Below are 23,488 nucleotides of genomic sequence, written 5' to 3'. Positions count from 1 at the left end.
ACATGGAAGCTGACCTGGGATCTACTCATCCCTGGGCCCAACCTTATTCTCTGACCTCTCTTGGCCCCTGTATCTCTGCTTTCCTCGAGGAGGGGCTTTCTCTTGTAGTCCTTTCATCCACAGTAGAGACACAACCATCTTGGGACAACCTGCTCCTGGTTGCTGGCATTTGACCAAAGCAGCCTGTCTCATGTGAGGGGGAGGCAGCCAATATCCCCACCCCCCCTTAGGCATAGCCTGGAGAAACAAACTTGTAGCTTAGCAGGGACAGGTGGTTACCCTCCAGCTGAAGAGGGAAGGCGAAAGACCTCCACTGACCACACCAAAACACAGATGTCCAATAAATACCTGCCTGTTTTTATGGCATCCCAGTGACTTGACAACAGCCAGAGAGCAAGTACTTAAACCAAGTCCCAGCTGGGGAGTGGGAAAGCTGGGGTGTCCACTCTCAAGTCAGGTCTCAGAACTGAGCAGAAGGTAGGCCTAGAAGCAAGGAAGGAGCCAGTGAGGCCCTCTGTCCTTGTCCTAGGCTGGAAGCCACAGATGCCCCTGTGACGCATCACTGCTCTGATCTGGGTCTGCCCCCATTAAAGCTCAGTCTCATCTTTAGTTACGAGCAGGGGACCTGGTGTCTTCCCACGCCCCTCCGATCAGGACAGGTGACTGTTTTCTTCACTCCATGGTGATGGGAACATCTTCCACATCTCGGGGGACTGCACTCTGAAGCTCACGCCTGATTTCAGGGGACAGTTGTGGATGGGTCTGTAGCCGAAGCAGTTCCAGGAGGGCCTCTTTCTGATCCGTGGCCAAGTCTGCCTTGTAGCGCTGGACCAAAGTCAGAAGGCACTGGTGCCAGAGCACAGGCAGCTCGCGATTCTCTGTCCGGAACCCCAGGAAGTGGAAGACCAGGGCGTCCAGTACCCGGTAAGGCAGCGCGTACTTCTTATCCAGCAGCAGTCGCAGGAAGATGCTGTTGGCACCGCTGTATTTCATCTCAGCAATTTTCAGCATGGCTGCACTGGTGGGAGAGGCAGGTGAGGTGGGATTAGTGGGGGAAATGTTAGAGGAAGGATCGACTTGTCCCTCTACACTTTTCCCCTCTTCTGGCTCTTAAACTATAGGATTCCTAAGGGGGCCATCTCAGGCCTCCTCCTCACCTACCCAATCTCATTATACTCCCTTGACTCCAACTACCATCTCTAAGTGGGTCCATCCCAAACTTCTACCTCTGGCTGAGACTGCTTTTTTTTTTTTTTTTTTTGTGAGACAGAGTCTCACTCTGTTGCCCAGGCTAGAGTGCTGTGGTGTCAGCCTAGCTCACAGCAACCTCAAACTCCTGGGCTTAAGCGATCCTACTGCCTCAGCCTCCTGAGTAGCTGGGACTACAGGCATGCGCCACCACGTCCGGCTAAGTTTTTCTATATATATTTTTAGCTGTCCATATAATTTCTTTCTATTTTTTTTTTTAGTAGAGATGGGGTCTCGCTCTTGCTCAGGCTGGTCTTGAACTCCTGAGCTCAAACAATCCACCTGCCTTGGCCTCCCTGAGTGCTAGGATTACAGGCGTGAGCCACCGCACCCAGCCAGACTGCTTGTCTTACTATCTAGCTGGAATATGTCCAAGTGTCTTGACATCGCCACCCCTAACCTACTTTCTTCCTTGTGTTCCTTATTGATTTATTCAACTATTTGTGGAGCACCTACTACAAGCCAGGCACTGGGATCCTGTTCTGGTCGAGCTTACATTCTAGTAATGATATACCCACTGGTGTAAACAAGCCACAAACCAAGGGCTATTCTTAGTTCCTTCCCTACTCTGCTCCCCACCCCCAAGTCCTGGCAATTCCACTGTCTGGATATTCACTGGCCAGCACGCCCTGCCCCCCTCCCCCTGAAAACACTACCTGGAGTGCAACACAGGGATGGAGCACTTGGTGATGATGCTACCCACGATGATGGCTTCCCGGAGGGTACAAGTGCCCGACTCACACAGTGGTATCAGGATCCCTGGGGAGGATCAGAGGGCAGTCACTGAGTCCAGGGTGAGCGAAAGGTGCTATAGCAGGAAGCACACCCACCCACCTCAGGGACAGTCACTAAAACTTGGCCTGCAGCCATTTCCTAAGTCAGGTCTGCTACTTTTCCCTGAAGAGCCCTACCTTTTTCCTTTCTTCCCTGCCTCTGGGCTCCCACCTTTGAACCAGGCTCCAGGCTTGAATAGGGCCTTCTTGAGTGCCATGTAGAGGTGGAAGTTCAGTCTTTTGTATTCGGCAATGTCGTCTCGTACCCTGGGCAGCAGGACAAGGTTGTAGAAGCGCTGGGCCATGCGTTCCTTCAGGTTAGAGGCAAAAATCCTAGTGGGGTGTAAGGGGGGAGTTCCCAAGTCATATGATAGTCTGGACCTGGCCCTTTAAATATGACTGTGGACAGCACATGCAAGAGATTTTAAAGTAAGATATGGAACCATTGTCTCAGTGAGGGCCGTGTGGGAGCTGTGGGAATGGAACCTCAGGTCGGCTTAGAGAGAGAACAGGAGGGGCAACAAGATGTACCCAAACAGGGGGAATGCTGTCTATTGTTGGCAGAACCAGAGTGCTTCCAAACTGATGGCTCCTCAGCTACTCAGCTTCCTCTCCCCAGCATGAGTCCTCTGTACCCTGCTGTCACATGGAACCTGAGCATGCCTGGGCAGCCACAACTTCTGAGGTACTCTGACAGGGTTGTATCACAGCAGCTATATCACTCCCCTAGAAATTCATCACAGGAAGTTCCCAACTGGGTCTTGGCCCCCAAAAACGAAATAGGAAAAGCTAGGAAAAGGATAATATACAGAAGCACAAAAGAGAACTCTGGGACAAAGCTCAAATGTAATGGCAAAGGTAGGGAAAGTCTGTATGTCCCCAGCCCAACCCCCACCTACAGACCCAAGGCTACCCTAACTCCCATCTACTCTACCTAGTAGCTTGGTACATGGCAGCTGCAGTCCAGGCCTCAGGCTCTGTGACATAGAGGATCTGCTCCCAGTTGGAGAGTGCAGGGATGATCTTAAATGCTTTGGGCAGTTTTCCACTGCGGTACTTAGATAACACCTAGGGATGAAGGAAGTAAAATAATCATCATTAACACCTATAGTGCTTGCTTATGTGTCAGGTACTTATCTGGATGCTTTTTACATATTAACCCATTTCATCCTCACAGTAACCCTATTAAGAGGTGTTATTATGTTTGCTTTGCAGATGACCAGAAAGTTCTAGTAACTGACTCAAGGTTGCCAAGTCACTAACAGGCAGAGCAGGAATCTGAACCTACACGCTGATTCTTAACCCTGTTTTCTGCTACCATGCCTTATTTGGTATGGGATGTGGGCGAAAAAGCCTGAGGCAGGAGCCCACAGCCCTGTGGCTCCCCTCTCAGCTCTTACCTCCCGGACCCCCCTGTAGACCTCCAGCACCCGGGGATCCAGCTGGGGCATAGGGAAGCCCGACACCTCTGACATGACCGTCTCAACCTCTGTCTGCTTCTCAGTCAGCTTCTCCATGATGATGTCAGCCAGGGTGCGCCTAAGAGGCGAGGTGCCAAGGGAAGGGGAGGGAGGAGAGAAGGAGAGCCGTGGTCACTGCCTGGGAAGCTCCAGACTCCCCACGCAGTCCCTTGTGAGCACTGACACACTGTGATCCTGTTGGGATGTGCAGCCTCAGTCCCGTCCTTGCACTCGTCCGCTCACCACAGAGTCGCTGCAGAGTGCAAAGGAACTGAAAGTCATTCCATTTAGGACACAGCTGGTAGTTGTATGGCATTATTATGAACTCAACTCTTGAGTCAGTCTGCCCAGGTTCAAATCCTGGCTCTTCCACTCCCTGGGATCTTTGGTATGTTACTTTACCTCTCTCTGCTTTAGTTTCCTCATCTGTGATGAGGGATAATAACAGTACCTGCCTCACAAGGTTAATGTAAGGATTAAATAAGTTAATGTGTATTTGTTACTTGGAACTATCAGCACATAGCATGCGTGTAAGGAGCGCTGACTCTTTCAAACACACCCAGCAATATGCTGAGGACTCTCCAATGACAAATTCCTGGTCTAGAGTGGTCTTGTAGATAATTATTTCAAGTAGCTGGGATCATTAGGGAGAGATTATGGCTCAAACTCTCCCCCCATTTGAATTTATTAAAATTAAAATCTATGGAAATATTTCTAAGACCTGTTATATTCTTCTCAGTCTCCTTAAACAGAGTACTAAATATCAAACATAATCTTAATGAGGCAGAATTACCATTACCTTGGGCTGTGGTATAATAACAGCATCTTCAGGGGCTGCTGCTGAAGTGGATTTAAAACTGCTCCTGTTTTCTGAGGGCCTACTCCATACCAAGCGCTGAGTTTGGGACTTTCCAGATAGTATGTCTTACATTCCGTGCAACACTTATGGGAGACATGGGAACTTATTCAGACATGGTAGCGAGGACTTAGGTTACTAACTCGCCCAGGGTGTCACAGCTGTCAAGTGGGGAGAAAGGGTCAAACTCAGGTCTTTCCCCTCTGGGAGGCCGAGGCGGGTGGATCGCTCGAGGTCAGGAGTTCGAGACCAGCCTGAGCGAGACCCCATCTCTACTAAAAATAGAAATAAATTATCTGGACAACTAAAAATATATATAGAAAAAATTAGGCAGGCATGGTGGCACATGCCTGTAGTCCCAGCTACTCGGGAGGCTGAGGCAGTAGGATCGCTTAAGCCCAGGAGTTTGAGGTTGCTGTGAGCTAGGCTGACGCCACGGCACTCACTCTAGCCTGGGCAACAGAGCGAGACTCTGTCTGAAAAAAAAAAAAAACAAACAAACAAAAAACCTCAGGTCTTTCAAGTTCTAAAGTGAAGGTATTTTACAATACTCTATAATGTGCCCCCAAACTAACTGGCCTCTGCTGAGCTTACATGGATCTAGGCTTGCTCTCTGAAGATCCCAGCTATCATTTTTTAAGACTGCCAGGAGTTCCTGTTTCCAGTAGTTTGTCTCTTCTATTTACTGCAAGCTGGAACACCATTCTGCTAAGTCCATCAGAATTATCTATAAAGTAGGTGTTACAAGGTGCGGAGTGAGAACCTGAGAGCCTCTCTGGTGGGACCAGCCCAAGTACACACTTTGTGACATCTGTTTCAGCCACTGGGCATCAATCTGAGAGAAGGGCTCATTTCTTCATTCTGTGCTCTCAAAATGAGCTGCCACAGAACTTATCAGCCTCCCTGGCTTTTTACAGTACAATTAGCAATGAGAGATGCATTAACCCCAAACAGCCTGAAGAACCATGGATAATATGTTATTATCAAACGGTCAGAATGAACTGGTTGAGGGCCCTTATCCTAGACTGCCCCCCTCAGGGCCAAAATCCCTGGCCTCATGAATTTCACCACAGACAGCCTCAATGCCTGCCTGTTTTGGAGTTAGCATTTATTATAGAACTGAGTAAATTAATGGTTCTAACTGGAGGTGAATCTCACCTCTCAGCTCCCCACCAACCCTGCGGACATCTAGCAATGTCTGGAGTCATTCTGGCTATCACAATCAGAGGGAAGGTCACTACTAGTGTCTAGATGGTAGAGATCAGAGATTATCTGCTAAACATCCTATATTGCACAGGACAGCCTCCACAAAAAAGAATTATCCAGCCCAAAATGCCAATAGTGCTGAGGCTGAAAAACCATAGATTAAATGAAGCTTAGGTATGAAAGAGATCTGAGCAAGGAACATAAACTTACCACTAAAAAACTCAGCATACTAAGACCAAATGCAATGGGATGGATCTCCCCAGAGACATAAAAAGGTCCTTTACCTGTTTCCCTGGGTAATTGGGCAGTTCTAGGACAAATGTACATTAGAAAAGGAGGGATTTTGAGTCTGGGTCATTTCCCTAATCAGAACGGTCCTTTGAAGGTGGGCCAGTTCTGTCAAGGTGGTCCCCCAGAACTAGCAATGCCAAGGCCCTTTCCAGAGGTAAAGAATCAAAAGCAGGGTACTTGTTTCTCTGTAGAAACTTTCTCCCAGGACCCACTATCCCAAATCCCCAGGCCAACCTGGCAGGAGGGTTCTTGTTCATGAACATCTCAATGGCACGCTCATCCTCAGGGTCCACGACCACCTCTGCATGGTGGCCCACTCCTGTCATTGTGGCAGCCTTCTCCAGGGTGGGCCACTCCTCATCCTCATCCTCTGATCCATCTTGCGGCACTCCTGGACCTAGAAAAGGGGAGATGAAATGGATGAGCACAGCAAGGAGTGGGTGAGGGACTTAGTCAATTTATGATAACTTTAGCCACTGTGTAGTACAGGCCTCACACGTGCTTGTGACAGATACAGACATGTGTAATGAAACAGATGAGGCACATACTATCTTCCTGTCCCCAGAGACTTGCAATTTTGCTTGAGAAACAAAATGTATACATAGGAAACAATGAGAAAGCAATGCTAATTAAATAATAGTTAACACACCCTACTCAGTTATGTAGCAAAATTTTCTAAACACTGTACCTATGTTAACCCTCATAACCCTAAGAAGTAGGTACTATGATTATACCCAGTTTCAGTGGGGACATTGAAGCACAGAAAAGTTCAGTATTTGCCTAAGGCAGGTTGTCTGGGTCTAGACTGCTTTCTTCACCACTATCCTACACACAGTAGGGCTTGATTATATGCCAAAATGAGTGGCAGAGATAATATTAATATATACACTTAGAAGATGAGTGCTGGGGATGGTTAAGCTCTGGACAGGCAATTTGGGAGCAGGAGGAGTATGTTCCAGACCTGGGTAAGTTTCTCGCAGGCAATAGCAAAAAATAGTGCTAGGTAGGAAAGGTGAAGCCAGACTGGAGGGCCTTATAAAAGACAGGCAGAGGAGTTCAGATTTTAATCCACCGGTCCATTTGAATAAATGATTTTTGGAAGGTTAAAGCTGTCTGGGCATCTGGAAAGAGGTCTAATAATCCAAGTGGGCAGATTAAATGCTACATATGAATAGGTCATTAAGAACAGAAGCAGCGTGTGATACAAGCTAAATAAGTGGCAACAGACATTTTGTCTCCATATGCCAACAACTCCCAAATCTGTACCTGGGGGTGGATTTCCTATCTTCCTGCCAGACCCTAATTCTAGTTGCCTCGTGTGCAGCCATTCCTGGATGACCCACAGGCATGCCAAATCTCACCTGTCATCAACTAAACTCATTCTCTTTCCTTCCCAGGTCTACACCACTCACTATGTTCTATAGCTCATTAAATGACACAATTATCCACCTGATGCTAAACCTGGGAGGCACTCCTGCCTTGTCCCTTACCTTCACCCTCAACACCCATCGATTACCAAATCCTATTTGATTCTACCTCATACACTGTCTCTCAAACCCTTTATAGCCCTAACAGCCTAGATCAGCATCATCTCTTGCCTAGATTAATTCAACAATCCCCCAACTGGTCACCATGTTTCTGACCTTGCTTCCGTCCAATTCATTCTCCACTATGCAAATCGAGTAATCTCCCACAAACACACGTTTGATTTAGTCAGTTTGTACTCAAAACTCTCCAAAGCTTCCCACTGTTGTTAGGATGGCTTTTAAAAAATTTTTATTCTGGGCACATAATAGTTGTATATCTTTATAGGGTACATATGATGTTTTGATACAGGCACACAATGTGAATTAATCTAATCAGGGCACCTGGGGTATCCACCACCTCAGGCATTTAACATTTCTTTGTGTCAGGAAATTCCAATTCTACTCTTTTAGAGGATAAATGATAAGAGGTTGGCTTTAAATCCTGGGCATAGCCTCCAAGTCTTTTGTAGGGTTGGCTCTTACCTACCTCACCATCATTCATTAATTCACTCATTCAGCAAACATTGAATGCCTACTCTACGTGATGCCCTGTTATGGGTGCTGGAAATATATCAGTGAACAGTATAAACAAAATGTCTGCCCTCATAGAGCTTACATTCTAACTGGATGAGACAAATATAAATAAGCATCACTATACTAGGTTAAAAGAAGATAAGCACTATAAAAAAATAGAGCACAGATGAAAGGAGTATGGAGACAGGTGGGGGTGTTGCAATTGTAAATGGAGTGGTCAGCGTAGGCCTCTCTGAGAAGAAAGTAAGCCTACAGGTTTAAGGGAACAGACTACCCTAGGCAGAAGGAACAACCAGGGTAAAGGCCCTAATTTCCCATGTTTAAGAAGCAGCGAAGCCTATCTAGGTGGAGCAGAGAGGACAAAGGGAAAAATAGTGGAAGAGATCAGACTGGCAGCGGAGGTAGATCATACAGGGTGCTGCAGACCACTGTAACCCACTAGCTGTTAAAGTGGGATACTAATTAGGAGGCCACTGCAATAATCTAGGTGAGAGATCATGGTAGCTTGAACATGATGGTGGTCCAAGGTTGTGAAAAGTGGTTTGATTCTGGCTCTATTCTGAAAACTCATTAGAATTTCCTGACAGATCAGATGTGGAGTGAAATAGAAAGAGAGGAATCCAAGATTTCTGTTTTGAGCAAATGAAAGGGTATCATGCTACTAACTGAGATGGGGAAGATAGTGGGAGGAGCAGGTTTGGTGAGAAGGTCAGGATTTCTGTTTTGGACATGTTTAATTTGGGATGTCTATTAGACTTCAAATTGGAAATGCCAAATAGGCAGTTGAATATAAGAATATGGGTTTCGTGGAAGTGATCAGGGATAGAATATAAATCTGTGAGTAGTCACCAAATAGATGGTGTTTAAACGATGAAACTTGACAGCACCGAAGAGAATGTATTTGAAGAGAAGAGGTCTGAGGACTGAGGATTCAATGATAAGAGGTTGGGGACAAATGAAGAGTCGGCCAAGGATACTAAGAAGGGAAATAGCAGTGAAACCGAAGTGTGATGTCTTCCAAGTGAATACTATAGGCAGGAGGCCGGTATTCAATTGTGCCAAATAGTGCTTTAAGATGAAGTCTGAGAAATGGTTGCTTAATGGATTAAACAACTCAGAGGTCAATATGCCCTCCCTACTGAGAACATATCAAAAGTCTTTCAATTCCTCTCTCTCTTTGTTCCCTAAACAATACTGTTTTTTTCTGCTCAAACACTCTTCATTCTTTTTTGGGTCTCAGCGTAAAGGTCATGCAATCTGGGAAGCCTGACCCCAAGATTAATGCTATTGTTACCAAGAAAATGATACTCTATCATGGAATATATTACTCTAATAGTCTATTTAATTGTCTTTCATGGGCTTGATTGTAAGGTCTTGAAGTCAGACACATGTCTATCTTGTTTATTTCTGTGCTCAAACCATGCAAACTCCGAGCATAGTGCAAACCTCGTGGTAAGGAGGCACCCCATAAATATTCACAAAACCAATGGATAAATGCTATAACTTAGTGGCGCAAGCGATCAATTTCTGTTGGCTTAACTTTGGAGGTGCCTAGAAGGGAGTGTCTAAAACTAGGTAGGAGTGGGCGTGGAAGGCTCTGGTTAGGGCTCTGTCTCCCATTCCATTAGCTTTGCAAGTGCGATATGGATCCCTTTGCTGATCACAAGCTATTCCCCTGACGGACACCTTTTAGCTGTCCACCCGACCGCTAAGTAACCACTCTCTCTCCCTCGGACCCCTCGACACTCACCCAGCCGCGTGGTGCGTTCCCGTGGTGCTGCGGTACTGACCCCAGTCCCATGCTCGGCCTCGAGCTCCTCCTGTTGCCGCCGCGCTTGCTGCAAAATCCGTCGGCTCAGCCGCGGCCCCACATACTCTTCCTCCTCTTCTCCAGTTCCGCGAACCCGCCGCTTTTCCCGGGCCCCTGTCCGCACCGCGTCCCCAGCCAGGATCTGCTCGGCCAGGGGTGCATGTTTTTCCTGAGCCCCGGCCCCGCGGGCCGCCTTGAATTTGGGCATTTTTCTCGAAAAAGTTGCCAGAAAGATTCACACGTGGGGACGGAGGAATGGCTGGAATGCGCTTGCGCAGTGAACTCCCAGGTCCCAAGACGCCACGCAGCTGTCACAGTGACCCCTAGCGGTTGGAGGCCAGAAGTGCCACCAGCTCCGCCTCACCCACTAAAAGAGCTCCCGGGTTCCGGAGCTGAACTCCCGGATAAATTCATTGTCTTTAATGTTGGTTTCTCTAAATGGTGGAAGTCTGAGCCTCGCTTTGCTAGCTTCATGGAAATAGGCCTACGGTGCCTAGCCAAAGAAGAAGATCCGAAGCCGCAAGCCTAGGGTTGGGATTGGATCGACTGACGTCACTTAAGGCGACACCAACGGGGTGCCCAGTTCCCGGTGGGCGCGTCCACCCGGCGCTCTGGTTTTACGTATTTCCGGAGCTCCTGCTGTGACCGCTGCTTGCGTTAGGGGCGTCAGTTAATGTGGGCTGACGGAGACCCCTGCATTTCGACTGTTTGATCCTGCCACCCTCTGGCCGGACGCCATGGGAGTGACTTGGTAGGATGGCAGGGATTGTGTGGGGGTGGCCTGGGGTTGTGAAGGGCCCTCGGAGCTTGGAGTGGCTCCGGGAGGAGAACCAGGACCCAGGTTCGCTGTCCCCCGGGAGCTGAGCAAAATGTCCTCGGGTTGTGTGGATGAGGGGACACTGGGCGGGCCGCGGGTTCTATAGGCCTGTTTCTTCAGCGATGAGCTCCTTCCTCTTGGAGGGCAAAGGTTTTATCACATGAATCTATCAGTGGTTGTGTGCCACCTCCTTCCTTTTTTTTTTTTTTTTAGGTACATTTTCCTTCTCGTGAGACCATAGTACTGCTGGGAGTGGGCTCTCAGGGTCATAAATAGGATTGCTGGACTACGACAGCAGACAGGCTTGCAGACAGGCCTGGAGAGGGTGGGTGATAGGTTAACGAGGAGGCAGTATCCTTTTTTTTTTTTTTCCCACGATTTTCACCTGTCCCTCCCCCAGCCGCCAAATGTTGTTAGACCAGCCTGTGTTTGGTTCTTATTTGCTCATTTTAAGATCTTGGATCTAGAGGAAAAAAATAAGGCTATTTATTGGGAATTAGGAGATTGTGGTTCCAGGCACCGTACCTCTTCAGGACCTGTTTCCTACTATGTTTAATTACAATGATTGGTCTAGTTTCCATGGACTTTTTAACATGTTACAAGTCTCAGTTGGAAGGTGAGGTGGTGGAGAAAGATATGGGTCCAGTGCTCTTGGTGGTGTTAGTTACAAGGTGCTAGGTCTCAGGACTCTCTTTCTTTCTTTTTTTTCTTTCCTTTCCTTTCTTTCCTTTCTTTCTTTCCTTTCTTTCTTTCTTTTCTTTCTTTCTTTCCTTCCTTTCTTTCTTTCTTTCTTTCTTTCTTTCTTTCTTTCTTTCTTTCTTTCTCTCTCTCTCTCTTTCTCTCTTTCTTTCTTTCTTTCTCTTTCTTTCTTTCTCTCTCTCTCTCTTTCTTTTCTTTCTTTCTTTCTTTCGTTTCTTTCTTTCTTTCTTCTTTCGTAATCTCAGCAGATGTGAGCACCTTTCCCATCAGAGAAGCCTGGAGGCTGGGATATCTGGAGTCAGTGGCTATATGCTTCTCATATATTAATAAGAGCATGTTTGGGGGGAAATACTTTTCCTCCTTGGTAGCCTAAGTTCTTGCAGGTTTCTCAGTGATTGCACTCTTTCCTGCAGTTGACATCTTGATCCTCCTCTGAGTCCTCTAGTGTACGAGGGATATTTGATGGATGGAAGTGGAAAGGTTGCAGCACAGAGGCTTGGAACCCTGGGAGTCTTTGCTCTTTTAATAGAGAAGACAGCCCAAGGGAAGGGGGCTGTCTGTTGACATTCTTATCAACTTTCAGAATCCTGGAACTTCTCTCCCTTGTAGCATCAGTTTAGGGATTCTCTTATATTTCAAAATAAGTCACATCATCAGCATTGCTTATCAGTGTTTTTCTTGATAGAGTAGTAACAATTTTTAAATTTTTTTAATTATTATTTTTGAAACAGTTTTGCTCAGTCGCCCAGCTAGAGTGCAGTGGTGTCATCACAGCTCACTGCAACCTCCAACTCCTGGGCTCAAGCAATCCTCCTGCCTCAGCCTCCCTAGTAGCTGGGACTACAGGCATGTGCCACCATGCATGGCTGAATTTTTCTATTTTTAGTAGAGATGGGGTCTCACTCTTGCTCAGGCTGGTTTTGAACTCCTGAGCTCAAGCAGTCCTTCCGTCTTGGCCTCCCAGAGTACTAGGATTACAGGTATGAGTTGCCACGCCAGCCAGTAGTTACAATTTTTAGCATCAGTGGGACTCTACCTTAATAGATTAATTTAGTTGATCATAAAATAATGTACTGTCACCCAAAATTCAGTCATCTATGACTGTCTTCATGATTCTTATATAGCTAAGTACCACCTGTACTATTTTTTATTAATTTTTAATGAAAAAATTTGTCTCTTTTTCTTAGAAATACTTTAATAAGCAACTGCATCCCTCGAGAGACAGTGTAGAATAGTGGTTAAGAACATGGACATGGAGTAAGGTTGATGGGCTTTGAATCTTAGCTACACCACCCATGACCTAGTGCAAGTTATTTAACCTCTCTGTACTGTATTTCAGTGTCCTCATTTCTGACAAGTGGATAAATAACAGTTCCTCTCATAGAGCTGTTCTGAGGATTTGAAGAGTTATTAATAATTCATCTAAAGGCCTTAGGACACTGTCTGGCACATAGTTGGTGCTTGGCAATTGTTACCTACCACTCTAAAGAGGAAGCCAGTTTCACTCACCATACAAGGAAACCTTGGAAATAATGTTTCAGTTCCATGGTTTTGATTAAAATTCTTCAAATGCTGTTGCCTCTCACTTCCAAAGATTATAAATTTGAGGCCTGCTTTCTCTTTCTTCCTAGGGCTTTTGAATAGCACTTTCTGCGATGATAGAAATGTTCTATATCAGCATTATCCAGTACACTTGCCTCCAACCATATGTGGCTTCAGGCTACTGTGCTGGACAGCTCAAGTTCAAAAAGTTGGTAAAAACATACTAACCCCAAACTGAGTTTTTTCTCCCTGATGTAGTCAGACCTGAAAGAATTGCAAAAGGAATCTCTTTCTCCTTATATGACACAGAATTATTGAATGCTGAGTTTATGTGCCACTTTACATGAACGTTGGCATACCTGCCACGCTTGGGAAGTTCATTGCCTGGTATGAGAGTCCTGAGACCTGTGCTCCAGTTTTAGAGAAGCTCTCAGAGACTGTGGGCCTCTCTTTCCTCGTCTTTAAAATGGAGTTCGGGGAGGGGGAGGGGGAGGGGGAGGGGGGGGGCCTTCAGAGCAAGTGTAACTTCTCTAAGATAACTTCTGCCCTGATGAGCTGTGATTCTGTGAGTGAGTGGCTCAGTGAGTGCACGTGTCTCTGGAGACTGATAATTTGGTGCTCTCATTTCCAGTGTGTCTCAGATGCCTGTGGCTGAGGGCAAGAGTGTCCAGCAGACTGTGGAGCTCCTCACTCGGAAATTGGAGATACTTGGGGCAGAGAAGCAAGGAACATTTTGTGTGGACTGTGAGACTTACCATACAGCTGCATCTACCCTTGGCAGCCAAGGTCAGTGAGATGGGTCTGAGGATGGCTGGAACTTGGTGTGAAGTTCATGTTCATTGAAGTCGTTCCGCTTTTCTGCTCAAGGCGGTATTCTTGAACAGGTGGCAAGATGTGTTCCTGAATTTGTTATTTCTTGGTTCTTCATGTCTTAGGATGGGGCTTTTTAAAGCTTTATTGAAGCATAGTTGATATACAGTTATACACAATGCATATATTTTAATGAGTTTGGTCGTATGCATATGCCTGCGATACCATCAGCAATCAAGATGCTAAATATAACCATCACCTCCAAAAATTCTCTTGTGTTCTTCTGTGTGTTTTTTATTTTGTGTCATTTGGTCTTTTAAAGCAGTGTTTCTTAGAGGGTTGGTTGCTGACTAACTGCATCAAAATTACTTGAGTTACTTGTTAAAGTTGGAGATTCCTGGCCCTGCTTACCGATTGACTGCTTTTGCAGACCCCATGTCCTACATTTTAACAGGTTCCCCAGATGATCCTTATGCAATTTGAAGTTTTAGAAAGGCTTGTTTTAGGCCCAGAAGTCTTTGTATATGATTCATTTAGAGCTTTAGAATTTCTAGAACTTTCTGTGTAAAGGCTTCCTATTTCCCACACCTAACCGGTGGCCTTGGCCTCCTCATTACCATAACTTTGATCAGTGAATCAACTTTTCAATGTATTGAGTGGTGAGATGGGATGTGTCTGGTGGTAGTGGTAGTAGGAAGGGAAACAGGGTCTTTGAATATGAATTAGGGAACCTGGTTCTCTTAGTCTTGGAAGGTCTCTTCGGTAACTTGACCTTGGGCAGTTCCATTGCACAGTAGTTCTGATCATGGAGTAAGACTCCTGAGCCCTGGCTCTGCCACATACTAACTGTGTAACTGTAGGTAAGTCCCACAACCTATCTGTGACTGTTTCCATTGTCAGTTATGTGCCAGTTTCCCTTAGATCCATTTATTTTACTTCCTCTGCAAACTGTATTTTCCAGGCCCTCTTCTAGTTACCTTTGGTCAGTGAGAGACAGTGGGGAAGATTAGAAGATGGGAGAAAGGGAGACAGTATTCCTCTCCCTCTGCTATGTATGGTCTCTGTAGCCATGGCTGTTGTCCTTGGTTCTAGCTCCTGGGCAGCCCTTTTTCCTGGCTCTGATAACAGCATGTCTTCTCTTTTTCCCTCCAGCCTTAGGGATGGTAGTGACTTCTTGTGTTGCTAATCTTTGAGTTGTCTCATCATCCTGTTTGGTTTTTCTGTTCTTCCAACCCCTGTATTTGTTCCCTGTATTAAATTTCTCGTGCTGAAACTATCTGGCATGGGCTCTGTTTTTGGGCTCTTCCCAGTACAGTTCTCTGATTTGTAAAATGAAGGTATTCATCGTGCTTACTTCCTAACATTGTGCTAATTAAATAAGTTTGTGTGTTTTTTGTGTATGTGGTTTTTTTTTTTTTCCAGACTATTACGGGGGTACAAATGTTTAGGTCACATATATTACCTTTGCCCTGCCAGAGTCAGAGCTACAGGTGTGTTCATCCCCCCTCCTTTTTTTTTTTTGAGATAGGGTCTCCCTCTATCACCCAGACTGGAGTGCAGTAGTGTGATCACTGCAGCTTCCAACTCCTGGACTCAAGCAGTCCTCCTAGCTTAGCGTCCTCAGTAGCTAGGACTACAGGTGCATACCACCACCATGCCTAGCTAATTATTTTTATTTAATTCACTATGTTGCCGAGGCTGGTCTTAAACCCCTAGCCTCAAGCGATTCTCCCAGTTTCACCTCCCAAAGTGCTTGGATTATAGGCATGAGCCACCGTGCCTGGTCTAATTAAACATTTTAATACATGGAAAGCATTTAGAACTGAGATTATCATGTAAATATTTAATAAATGGTAGCTAGGAGCTATACTGAGTTCTTTCATCATCATTGATAAAATTGCAGTGTTACCATTTGTTTTGTCTTCAATAAATAGGAAGACAAAGAGATACTGGTTATGAAGGCATTTGGAAAATAAAACATTTGTACATAGATATAAGATGGCATACTACGTCTAGTGAAACTACCTGAAGTGGGTTGATTAGGCCCTTGCTTTCAAGAAGCTACAGTGTAGTTGGAGAGACAGAACATGTCCCTGGCAGGCTGTGGGGTAGAGTGTAAAGAGCAGTAAACCTGGGGTCAGCAGGCCTGGATTGGAGTTTCAGTTCTGCTGCTCACTGGCTCTGTCCCTTTAGGTCAGTGATTCTCACACTTGACCAGCCTTAGCATCATCTGGAAGGCCTGTTAATCACAGATTACTGGGCCCCACCCAGGAGTTTCTGACTCAGTGATTTGGGGAGTGGGGGAGGGTAGATGATAATTTGCATTTCTAACAAGTTCCCAGGTGGTGTTGATGTTGCTGCTGCTGCTGCTGCTCTGGGACCCAATTAGCTTCGCTTTCCTCTTCTGTAGAAGGGGGACAGTAACACTGGTTCTGCTCGCTTCACAAGGTTGTACAGATATGAAAGGACTTCGTTGTGATAAAAAATATTATTGTCTATAACAACTGGAAGTGCCTTCTTCGTTTAACAAGAAACACCTTAGTTGACTTTGAAAATGTTTCCAAGGCAGTAACATTTGCAGACTCAACTCATATAGTGTGAATTAAGTATGTAATTACAGTGAGTAGACATGAGAACAGAATGATGAGATCAGCTTTAGATGGCTTTTTTGTGTGGGTTGAAATGTTTGGAACTGGACTCAAAAGGGGATGAAAGGTGTGAATTGGCAGCAAGCAGTCAGAAGGGATGTGGGCTGGAAGTTCTATATGCAGAGCCTGCTATGTTCATGAAGTGGCAGCAGAGTGGAGGCCTGTTTAGGGGAGTCACAGTGCCCCCTACTGCCTCACCCTTGCTTCTTTTTCATTGCTACACTCTTTTTTTTTTTTTTTTGAGACAGAGTCTCACTCTGTTGCCCGGGGCTAGAGGGCCGTGGTGTCAGCCTAGCTCACAGCAACCTCAAACTCCTGGGCTCAAGCAATCCTTCTGCCTCAGCCTCCCGAGTAGCTGAGACTATAGGCATGCGCCACCATGCCGGCTAATTTTTTTTTCTGTATATATTTTTAGCTATCCAAATCATATCTTTCTATTTTTAGTAGAGATGGGGGTCTCACTCTTGCTAAGGCTGATTTCGAACTCCTGACCTTGAGCGATCCTCCCGCGTCGGCCTCCCAGAGTGCTAAGATTACAGGCATGAGCCACCGTGCCTGGCCATTGCTACTACACTCTTATCTATGCTTAGAATGTCTTCTTCCCTTCTTCTTTGTGGCTGAATACTACCCTTGCATCATATCCCAGTTCAAGTCCTGTTTTTTCCATGGAAGTTTTTCCTGCTGACTCTTGCCCATCTTGATGTCTTCCTATCCTGATGTCTTTCCTTCCTTCCAAAAGAATTGTCCTTCCTAGATAATCACTTTTATATTGTGGTCTTCTGATCTTTTTAAAAATTTTTAGTTTCTTGAACTCAGGGGCTAAGTTCTCTACTTGTATGTCTCTTAAGGCCTAAGCACAGTGTTGGGGTTGGCTTAAGTATGTAATAAATATTTCAGACTGTAGTATTCTATGTATTAACTCTTGTAGTGTCTAAAAGAGGAATCTTTTTTTTTTTTTTTTTTTTGAGACAGAGTCTTGCTCTGTTGCCCTGGGTAGAGTGCAGTTCATCGTAGCTCACTGCAACCTCAAACTCCTGGGCTCAAACGATCCTAAAAGAGGAATCTTGCTTTCTGTTTTTGCCTTCTTGTGTTTTCTACTTAACCAGATATATATAGCTTTCCCTCCTTGCAGAAAGCCTATAGAAATCAATGAAAAAACTCATTTCTTGGAGACTAGAAGGGATGAGCTGGGCCTCAAAACTGTATCTTCTGGTTCCAGATCCTGAGTTCTCTCTGCTGTAGAGTGTTGCTTGCTTCCCAAGTTGGCTAGACTTCTTAAAATTTTCCAAGGGTTCCCCATTGCCTTCAGGATGAAGTCTAAACTTCTTGAGGTGTGGTAGACAAGACTTATCACAACTTGGCTTTGGCCTGCCTTTCCAGTGGATGCTCAGATACTCCCCTTTGCTGCTTCTGTGGGACCATTTACTAGACGTTAAAGAGGGAAGAGGTCAAGGTAGGTAGAGATGCAGAAATGAGCACCTGCTTCATTTGACATGCCTGAATGCTGTTACTTCTATTTTACTTGTTATGTAATATATGCCAATATACAAAAGATTATGTGTAAAGTCTATGTAGAGTTATTAATCATCATGATTAAGTATCCATCTCTGAGCCCACCATTTAACTTAAGAATTAAACCATTCTCAACACTAGCAAAGTTCTGTGTGTGCCCTCCCCTTTTCCTGTAGAGCAGGGTGGGTTTCACCACATGCTGCCTTGTCTGCTGCTCCTCTCCCTACCTCTCTGGAAAAGGCTGTCAGTGAGAAGATTTCCCTCCCCTTCCACCAAGATTGCCATCTGGCCTTGTTCTGTGCATTGACTCTATTCTGGGGTTTCCTGGTAAAAGTCTTGATGATGAGTAGGATCTCCCTCCTTCGCAGGTCAGGCCGGGAAGCTGATGTATGTGATGCACAACTCAGAGTACCCATTGAGCTGTTTTGCCCTCTTTGAAAATGGCCCTTGCCTTATTGCCGACACCAACTTCGATGTGCTCATGGTGAAGCTCAAGGGCTTTTTCCAGAGTGCTAAGGCCAGCAAGATTGAGACTCGGGGCACCCGTTACCAGTATTGTGACTTCCTGGTGAAGGTGGGCACCGTCACAATGGGGCCCAGTGCCCGGGGCATCTCTGTGGAGGTAAGACCTTGGCGAAATAGGAGCAGAATGTGCTAAGAGGGCTGCTGAGCGGAGGGCTCTGAAGATTTCCCAGTCCTTCTCCATTCAAATGGATATTTATGTCAGCCTCATCCCTGATTCCAGAGTATCTCTCTATGAATCTTTTGCCCTTCCTTTAATCATTCAGAGAATCTCTAGCCTAGGATGGGAAGTGGGAAGTGGGAAGCTTAGGAAGGCTGGCTTGCTGGAGAAGGGAAGGATAGTTAAGGAAAGTAGGTGATTTATGATGTGGAGGGACCAGTCACCCATAACAAGAAGGACTGGAGGAGGGCAACTTCTGCAGCAATTTTTGGAAGTTGAGCCCTAAATCATATGTGTCCACGCACCTCACCTTAGTATGCTTTAAGATAGGTCTCAAAAGTTGTGGTGCAAAAACGTGCCTTTCCTTTTGATATGCTGTCTGCTTTCATTTTGGAAAGGGGTGTGTGTGAGATGACTTCATTTTGTGAGCCTAAATATGTATGTTGAAAAGGGTGCTGCATGTGGTGGCTCACGCATGTGGATTATAGCTACTTGGGAGGCTGAGGTGGGAGAATCCCTTGAGCCTAGGAGTTTGAGGCTGGAGTGAACTATGATCATGCCACTGCGTTCCATTCTGGGCTACAGAGCAAGACCCCATCTCTAAAAAAAAAAAATAAAATAAAAGTAAATTAAAAAAAAAGAGAAAATGGCAAAGAGGGAGTATGGCAGTAGCTAGCTTTGGAACCAGGTAAAGTCCACAGCCTATAATGTGCCCAGTGCTGAGGTAAAAATACAAGTAAGCTTACAGGGCCTGCCTTTTGAAAATTTGTGATTTAGTAAGAGAACAAGGCACACAACTATTTTTGAAGTTAATCTAAGAAATGCCATAAAAGAGGCAGTTTGTGGCTGGGCACAATGGCTCATGCCTATAATCCCAGTGCTTTGGGAGGCTGAGCGGGGAGGATCTCTTGAGGCCAGGAATTTGAGATCAGCCTGGGCAACATAGCAAGACTTCATCTCTAAAAAAAATTTTAAAAATTAGCTGGACATGGTGGCTCATGCCTGAAGTCCTAGCTACTTGGGAGGCTGAAGTGGGAGGATCGCTTGAGCGCAGGAGTCGAATGCTACTGTGAGTTGTGATCAGGCCTGGGTATAGATCACTGCACTGGGTGACAGAGAGAGATAACTGTCTCTTAAAAAATGATGGGGGGGCCGGGCATGGTGCCTCACGCCTGTAATCCTAGCACTCTGGGAGGCCGAGGAGGGTAGATCGTTTGAGCTCAGGAGTTCAAGACCAGCCTGAGCAAGAGCGAGACCCTGTCTCTACTAAAAGTAGAAAGAAATTATACGGACAACTAAAAATATATATAGAAAAAATTAGCTGGGCATGGTGGTACATGCCTGTAGTCCCAGCTACTTGGGAGGCTGAGGCAGGAGGATTGCTTGAGCCCAGGAGTTTGAGTTTGCTGTGATCTAGGCTGATGCCACGGCACTCTAGCCTGGGCAACAGAGTGAGACTCTGTCTCAAAAAAAAAAAAAAAAAAAAAAATGGGGGAGAGGCAGTTTCAGGCCAGTGACTTTAGTTGTGATCCTTCCTGGGGGATCAGCATTTAAGTGGGGACTTCAAACGTAGACACATGGGAATAGGTGAGTCTAGGAAGCATCCCAGGTATAGACAAGGGCCCAGATGGTAGTTTCTGCTCAGCAACCTCCAAGATTTCCTAACCCATTTCAGCTTGTGGTATACCTTGCACTTGTTGGGACCCACTGAGGACCCACTGTTTATTCTGCACATTTCCAGCCTTGTAGTACAAACACATAGCAGCCATTTCTTTACTTATTTTTCCTTATGGTTACCAGTAATTTCCTCCTACCATCTCTCCAGTGAAAAATTAGGAGAGAGGAATGAGAAAACCTAAGATGTATATTTTTGGGCCCTTGCCACATTGGGGCAAATTCTTAGGGCAAATCTTAGGGTCAGAGCCCAGGCTAGGTCTACCTTGGGAGTAATGTTTGGTCTTGAAGAGACTCATTTGTCTCCTCTGCCCTCTACTTACCACCCTCACCTCCGCCACACACACATTTTCTTTCTTTCTCTGTTGTGTCTCTCAGAATTTTCCTGAACTCTCCTTGAACCTTCACCCAGCATAGCAGGGGATTACACAGTCCTAAGATAATAAAAAGGGGGTCAGATCTGCCTCTGGGTCTTGTAGGGAGGGCTGTGGGTTGGCACACCACCAGGATGAGAACGTCAGAGATAGATGCCTAATGGGTATGGTGTCGGGTGTGCTGAGTCCCTGGCGTTTGGGTTGAATATTTCCTGTGGACCAGTGCAATGCTAGATGTGTGTCTCTGGCTTAGGGTTGGGGAAGACGGGAGCTGGGGGCAGGAGGTACAAGAGAAGTGAGCCTTGTCCTTGCCCTCACTCACCCTCATTCTCTGTTCTTTTGGTCCCCAGGTGGAGTATGGCCCCTGTGTGGTAGCTAGTGACTGCTGGAGCCTGCTGCTCGAGTTCCTACAGAGTTTTCTAGGCAGCCACACGCCAGGGGCTCCTGCAGTGTTTGGGAACAGACATGACGTGGTCTACGGCCCAGCAGATACCATGGTCCAGTACATGGAACTCTTCAACAAGATCCGAAAGCAGCAGCAGGTGCCGGTGGCTGGGATTCGTTAGTGACTGGCAGCTGCCAGCTAAGCTCTGCCACCAGGGATACTCCACAGGAGGAGCAGGTGCTGTACTCTTGGGTCCCTGGACCCCAGACACTCAGTGTAGAAGTGGAGCCTACTCTCCCTCTCCAGTTCCCAGCTGTGGCCTTTGTTCTGGGGCTCTGGACTGCCCTCCCCTGACCCTCACACACAGGCCCCCAACAGCTGTTTTACCCCATGCCTTACTGGATTTGGCCTGTTCTCAGGAATGCTAATTATGAAGAATGGAGAAGTTTGGACCTTTCCTGCTTTAGGGGAAAAGGTAGGACAGGGATGTCCCTGCCTAGTGCTGGTGCGGACAACAGTCTGTATCCCCAAATATTGAGGGTTTGGCTTAGGCCCACAGTGAACACGCTGCGTTTGTGTTTGGGCTGTGCTACAAAAGCCTCTCCCTCCACTGAAAGGGTGTGGCTGGGCCTGTATCCTGGAGATGGAGTGAAAGACTTGTTTGATGATTATTTTGTGTGACCTGTTTGTTGAAGCAATTTATGAATTAACTTTCTTAGGGTGTTGCCTGAGTCATTTGAACCCTTGTTCTGACATCTTTCCCTTCTGTTGTGAATGCTGTTAAGCTATAAGCTAAACTACTGTAACAGAGAACCAAAAGTACAGTGGCTCTTACTAGACAGAAGCTGATTTTTCTCTCATCTGATAGTACAGAGGTAATCAGATGGTCTAGGGCAGATTTAATTCTACAAGGTCATTAGAAATTTGGTTTCCTTCTGTCCTGTTGTTCAGCCCCCAGCCCACCACCCCCAGGATGTTGTCCTTACTCACAAGGTCAAAGTAGACTCATCAGCTCCATGTCTGCATTCCAGTGGGGGAGAGGAGAGGGGGAGAGGAGGGGGTGGGGAGGGAGAGACTGAGAGAAAGACAGAGAGAGCAGTTTCTTTTTTAAAGAATATGACCTGGAGTTGCTTTAAATCACTGTGGCCACACTTTGCTGATAGGGATGCTGGGACATAGAGCCTCTTATCTGGGCAGTCATATGCACAGTTAAAACTCACAGGGTTCTATGACTAAAAGATTTGGAGAATATGGATGCTGGGGTCCAGTTAGTGGCCTCTGCCACATGGAGCTAAATGGACATGCCCAGTAATGCTGTTGGCTGTTATTTTGCAGATAATACCCCCTGTAACTAAGGCATTTGTTTATGAGTTGGCTTGGGATAAGGGCTGATCCCAGAGTTACTTTGAACTCAGCTGGATTAGTCACACTAGGAAGTCAATTCCTTGTCTAAGTCTCAGCATTGAAGCCTCTTCAGTTCTCATGCACCCAGAGCTTAGGGTTAGAACAGTTGATCCTGGTGCTTGCACCCTGCTCCATGGTTTCCTGAGCTCTTTCTCCTTGTTTCATTGGAGCCTCCAAGCTACTCATTTGACCACATTGCCTGCCTACCCCACTCCTGCTACAGAAATATTCAACCAGGCTGACCTTGAGATACATAGAGATGGTCTTAGGACCATTGTTAACATATGCATTATAGTGTCATCAAAGATACTGTCCCTTATTGAAGGCATCTAAAGAGAAATTTTCAGATCTAAATGATCAGATCTAAAGCCTCTGCAACAAGAGTCAGTTACTGGTCTTGTTTCCCTTCTAGCTTTGCCTGTAGGAAGCTCAATTCAACTTTATAACTATAGGACCTGTCATTTGCATTTTTTGTTCTAACTTCCCCATTTTTGTTGTTGTTTATTTTGTTTTTGCTTTTTTATATTATGGTATATTTTAGACATCATTTGCAATAAAATGCACAGATCTTATGTTTTTGGCCTTCTGATTTATATTTGCTGTTGTCCAGATTTATCTATTTGTATTTTTCTATAGGCTGCCTCAAATCTTTTACGGAAAGAGACAACATATAGATAGGATTTCGAACATAATATGTTCCTGAAAATATACAGAAGTTGAGTGTGGTAAATATGGACTCTCTAGACCAGGGGTGGGGAACCTGTGGCCTTCTAGGTCAGGGCCTAGAAGTGCGGCCTTTTGACTGAATCCAAATTTTACAGAATGAATCCTTTTATTTTTATTAATACATTTTTGTTCATCTTTTATATTTTTATTTTTAAAATGAGTGTATTTAAAATACCAAAGAATAAAAATAAGTTTCAACGAAATAATCCTTCCAGATTGACTGGCACAATTAGAACATTAGTAAGCCATGAGGGCTAAATTGATGGCTGTTATGCTCATGATTTAGTTTTAACTTTCTGACTGGCTGGTTGATGAGAGTTTACTGGGGTTGAATACACCAGTCTGTTATCAGCTTTTGACAATGGTGTAGTATGTTTCTATTTGAAGTGGGATTTGTGATAGTTGCACAGCTCGACAGTATTTTTTAATTCTGTCTGCTTAACAGCCCATCATGTCAAAAAAGACAACGAGAACACTGAAGGAAGAAAACAGATTTTTTTAATGAGGATCA

At 45.6% G+C, this 23,488-nt stretch overlaps 2 protein-coding genes across 5 annotated transcripts; one reads left to right on the top strand and one right to left on the bottom strand.

Moving 5' to 3' along the window:
- Nucleotides 1-336: 336 nt before the first annotated feature.
- Nucleotides 337-10,241, bottom strand: BYSL (bystin like). The gene is made up of 7 exons (XM_045541922.1): nt 9,645-10,241; nt 6,069-6,231; nt 3,422-3,560; nt 2,956-3,089; nt 2,194-2,354; nt 1,905-2,007; nt 337-1,018 (listed from the first exon to the last, which is right to left on the bottom strand). The coding sequence occupies exons 1-7, from the start codon at nt 9,910-9,912 to the stop codon at nt 673-675; spliced, it is 1,314 nt and encodes a 437-aa protein (XP_045397878.1). The 5' UTR covers nt 9,913-10,241; the 3' UTR covers nt 337-672.
- Nucleotides 774-21,562, top strand: MED20 (mediator complex subunit 20). Of its 4 annotated transcripts, none has more exons than XM_045541930.1 (4): nt 774-1,034; nt 13,394-13,548; nt 18,101-18,354; nt 20,813-21,562. In XM_045541930.1, exons 2-4 carry the CDS (start codon nt 13,404-13,406, stop codon nt 21,026-21,028), a joined length of 615 nt encoding a protein of 204 aa, XP_045397886.1. In that variant the 5' UTR covers nt 774-1,034; nt 13,394-13,403; the 3' UTR covers nt 21,029-21,562. The 4 variants fall into 4 exon arrangements, with proteins under 4 accessions (XP_045397886.1, XP_045397884.1, XP_045397885.1 ...); XM_045541928.1 differs by lacking the exon at nt 774-1,034 and adding an exon at nt 10,319-10,455; XM_045541927.1 differs by lacking the exon at nt 774-1,034 and adding an exon at nt 12,146-12,970.
- Nucleotides 21,563-23,488: the final 1,926 nt, after the last annotated feature.

This window comes from Lemur catta, chromosome 2 (assembly GCF_020740605.2).
Source record: "Lemur catta isolate mLemCat1 chromosome 2, mLemCat1.pri, whole genome shotgun sequence".
Lineage (NCBI taxonomy): Eukaryota > Metazoa > Chordata > Mammalia > Primates > Lemuridae > Lemur > Lemur catta.
This window is presented reverse-complemented; position numbering and strand designations above follow the sequence as displayed.

Excerpts from the sequence above, each read along its gene's own strand:
- BYSL (XM_045541922.1), bottom strand. The coding sequence starts at position 9,912 with ATGCCCAAATTCAAGGCGGCCCGCGGGGCCGGGGCTCAGGAAAAACAT. Across the intron at positions 2,355-2,955 it reads GCCATGTACCAAGCTACTAG|GATTTTTGCCTCTAACCTGA; the intron begins GTAGAGTAGATG and ends ACACCCCACTAG. Across the intron at positions 1,019-1,904 it reads ATCCCTGTGTTGCACTCCAG|TGCAGCCATGCTGAAAATTG; the intron begins GTAGTGTTTTCA and ends CTCTCCCACCAG.
- MED20 (XM_045541927.1), top strand. The coding sequence starts at position 12,876 with ATGATAGAAATGTTCTATATCAGCATTATCCAGTACACTTGCCTCCAA. Across the intron at positions 13,549-18,100 it reads ATCTACCCTTGGCAGCCAAG|GTCAGGCCGGGAAGCTGATG; the intron begins GTCAGTGAGATG and ends CCTCCTTCGCAG. Across the intron at positions 18,355-20,812 it reads CCCGGGGCATCTCTGTGGAG|GTGGAGTATGGCCCCTGTGT; the intron begins GTAAGACCTTGG and ends TTTGGTCCCCAG.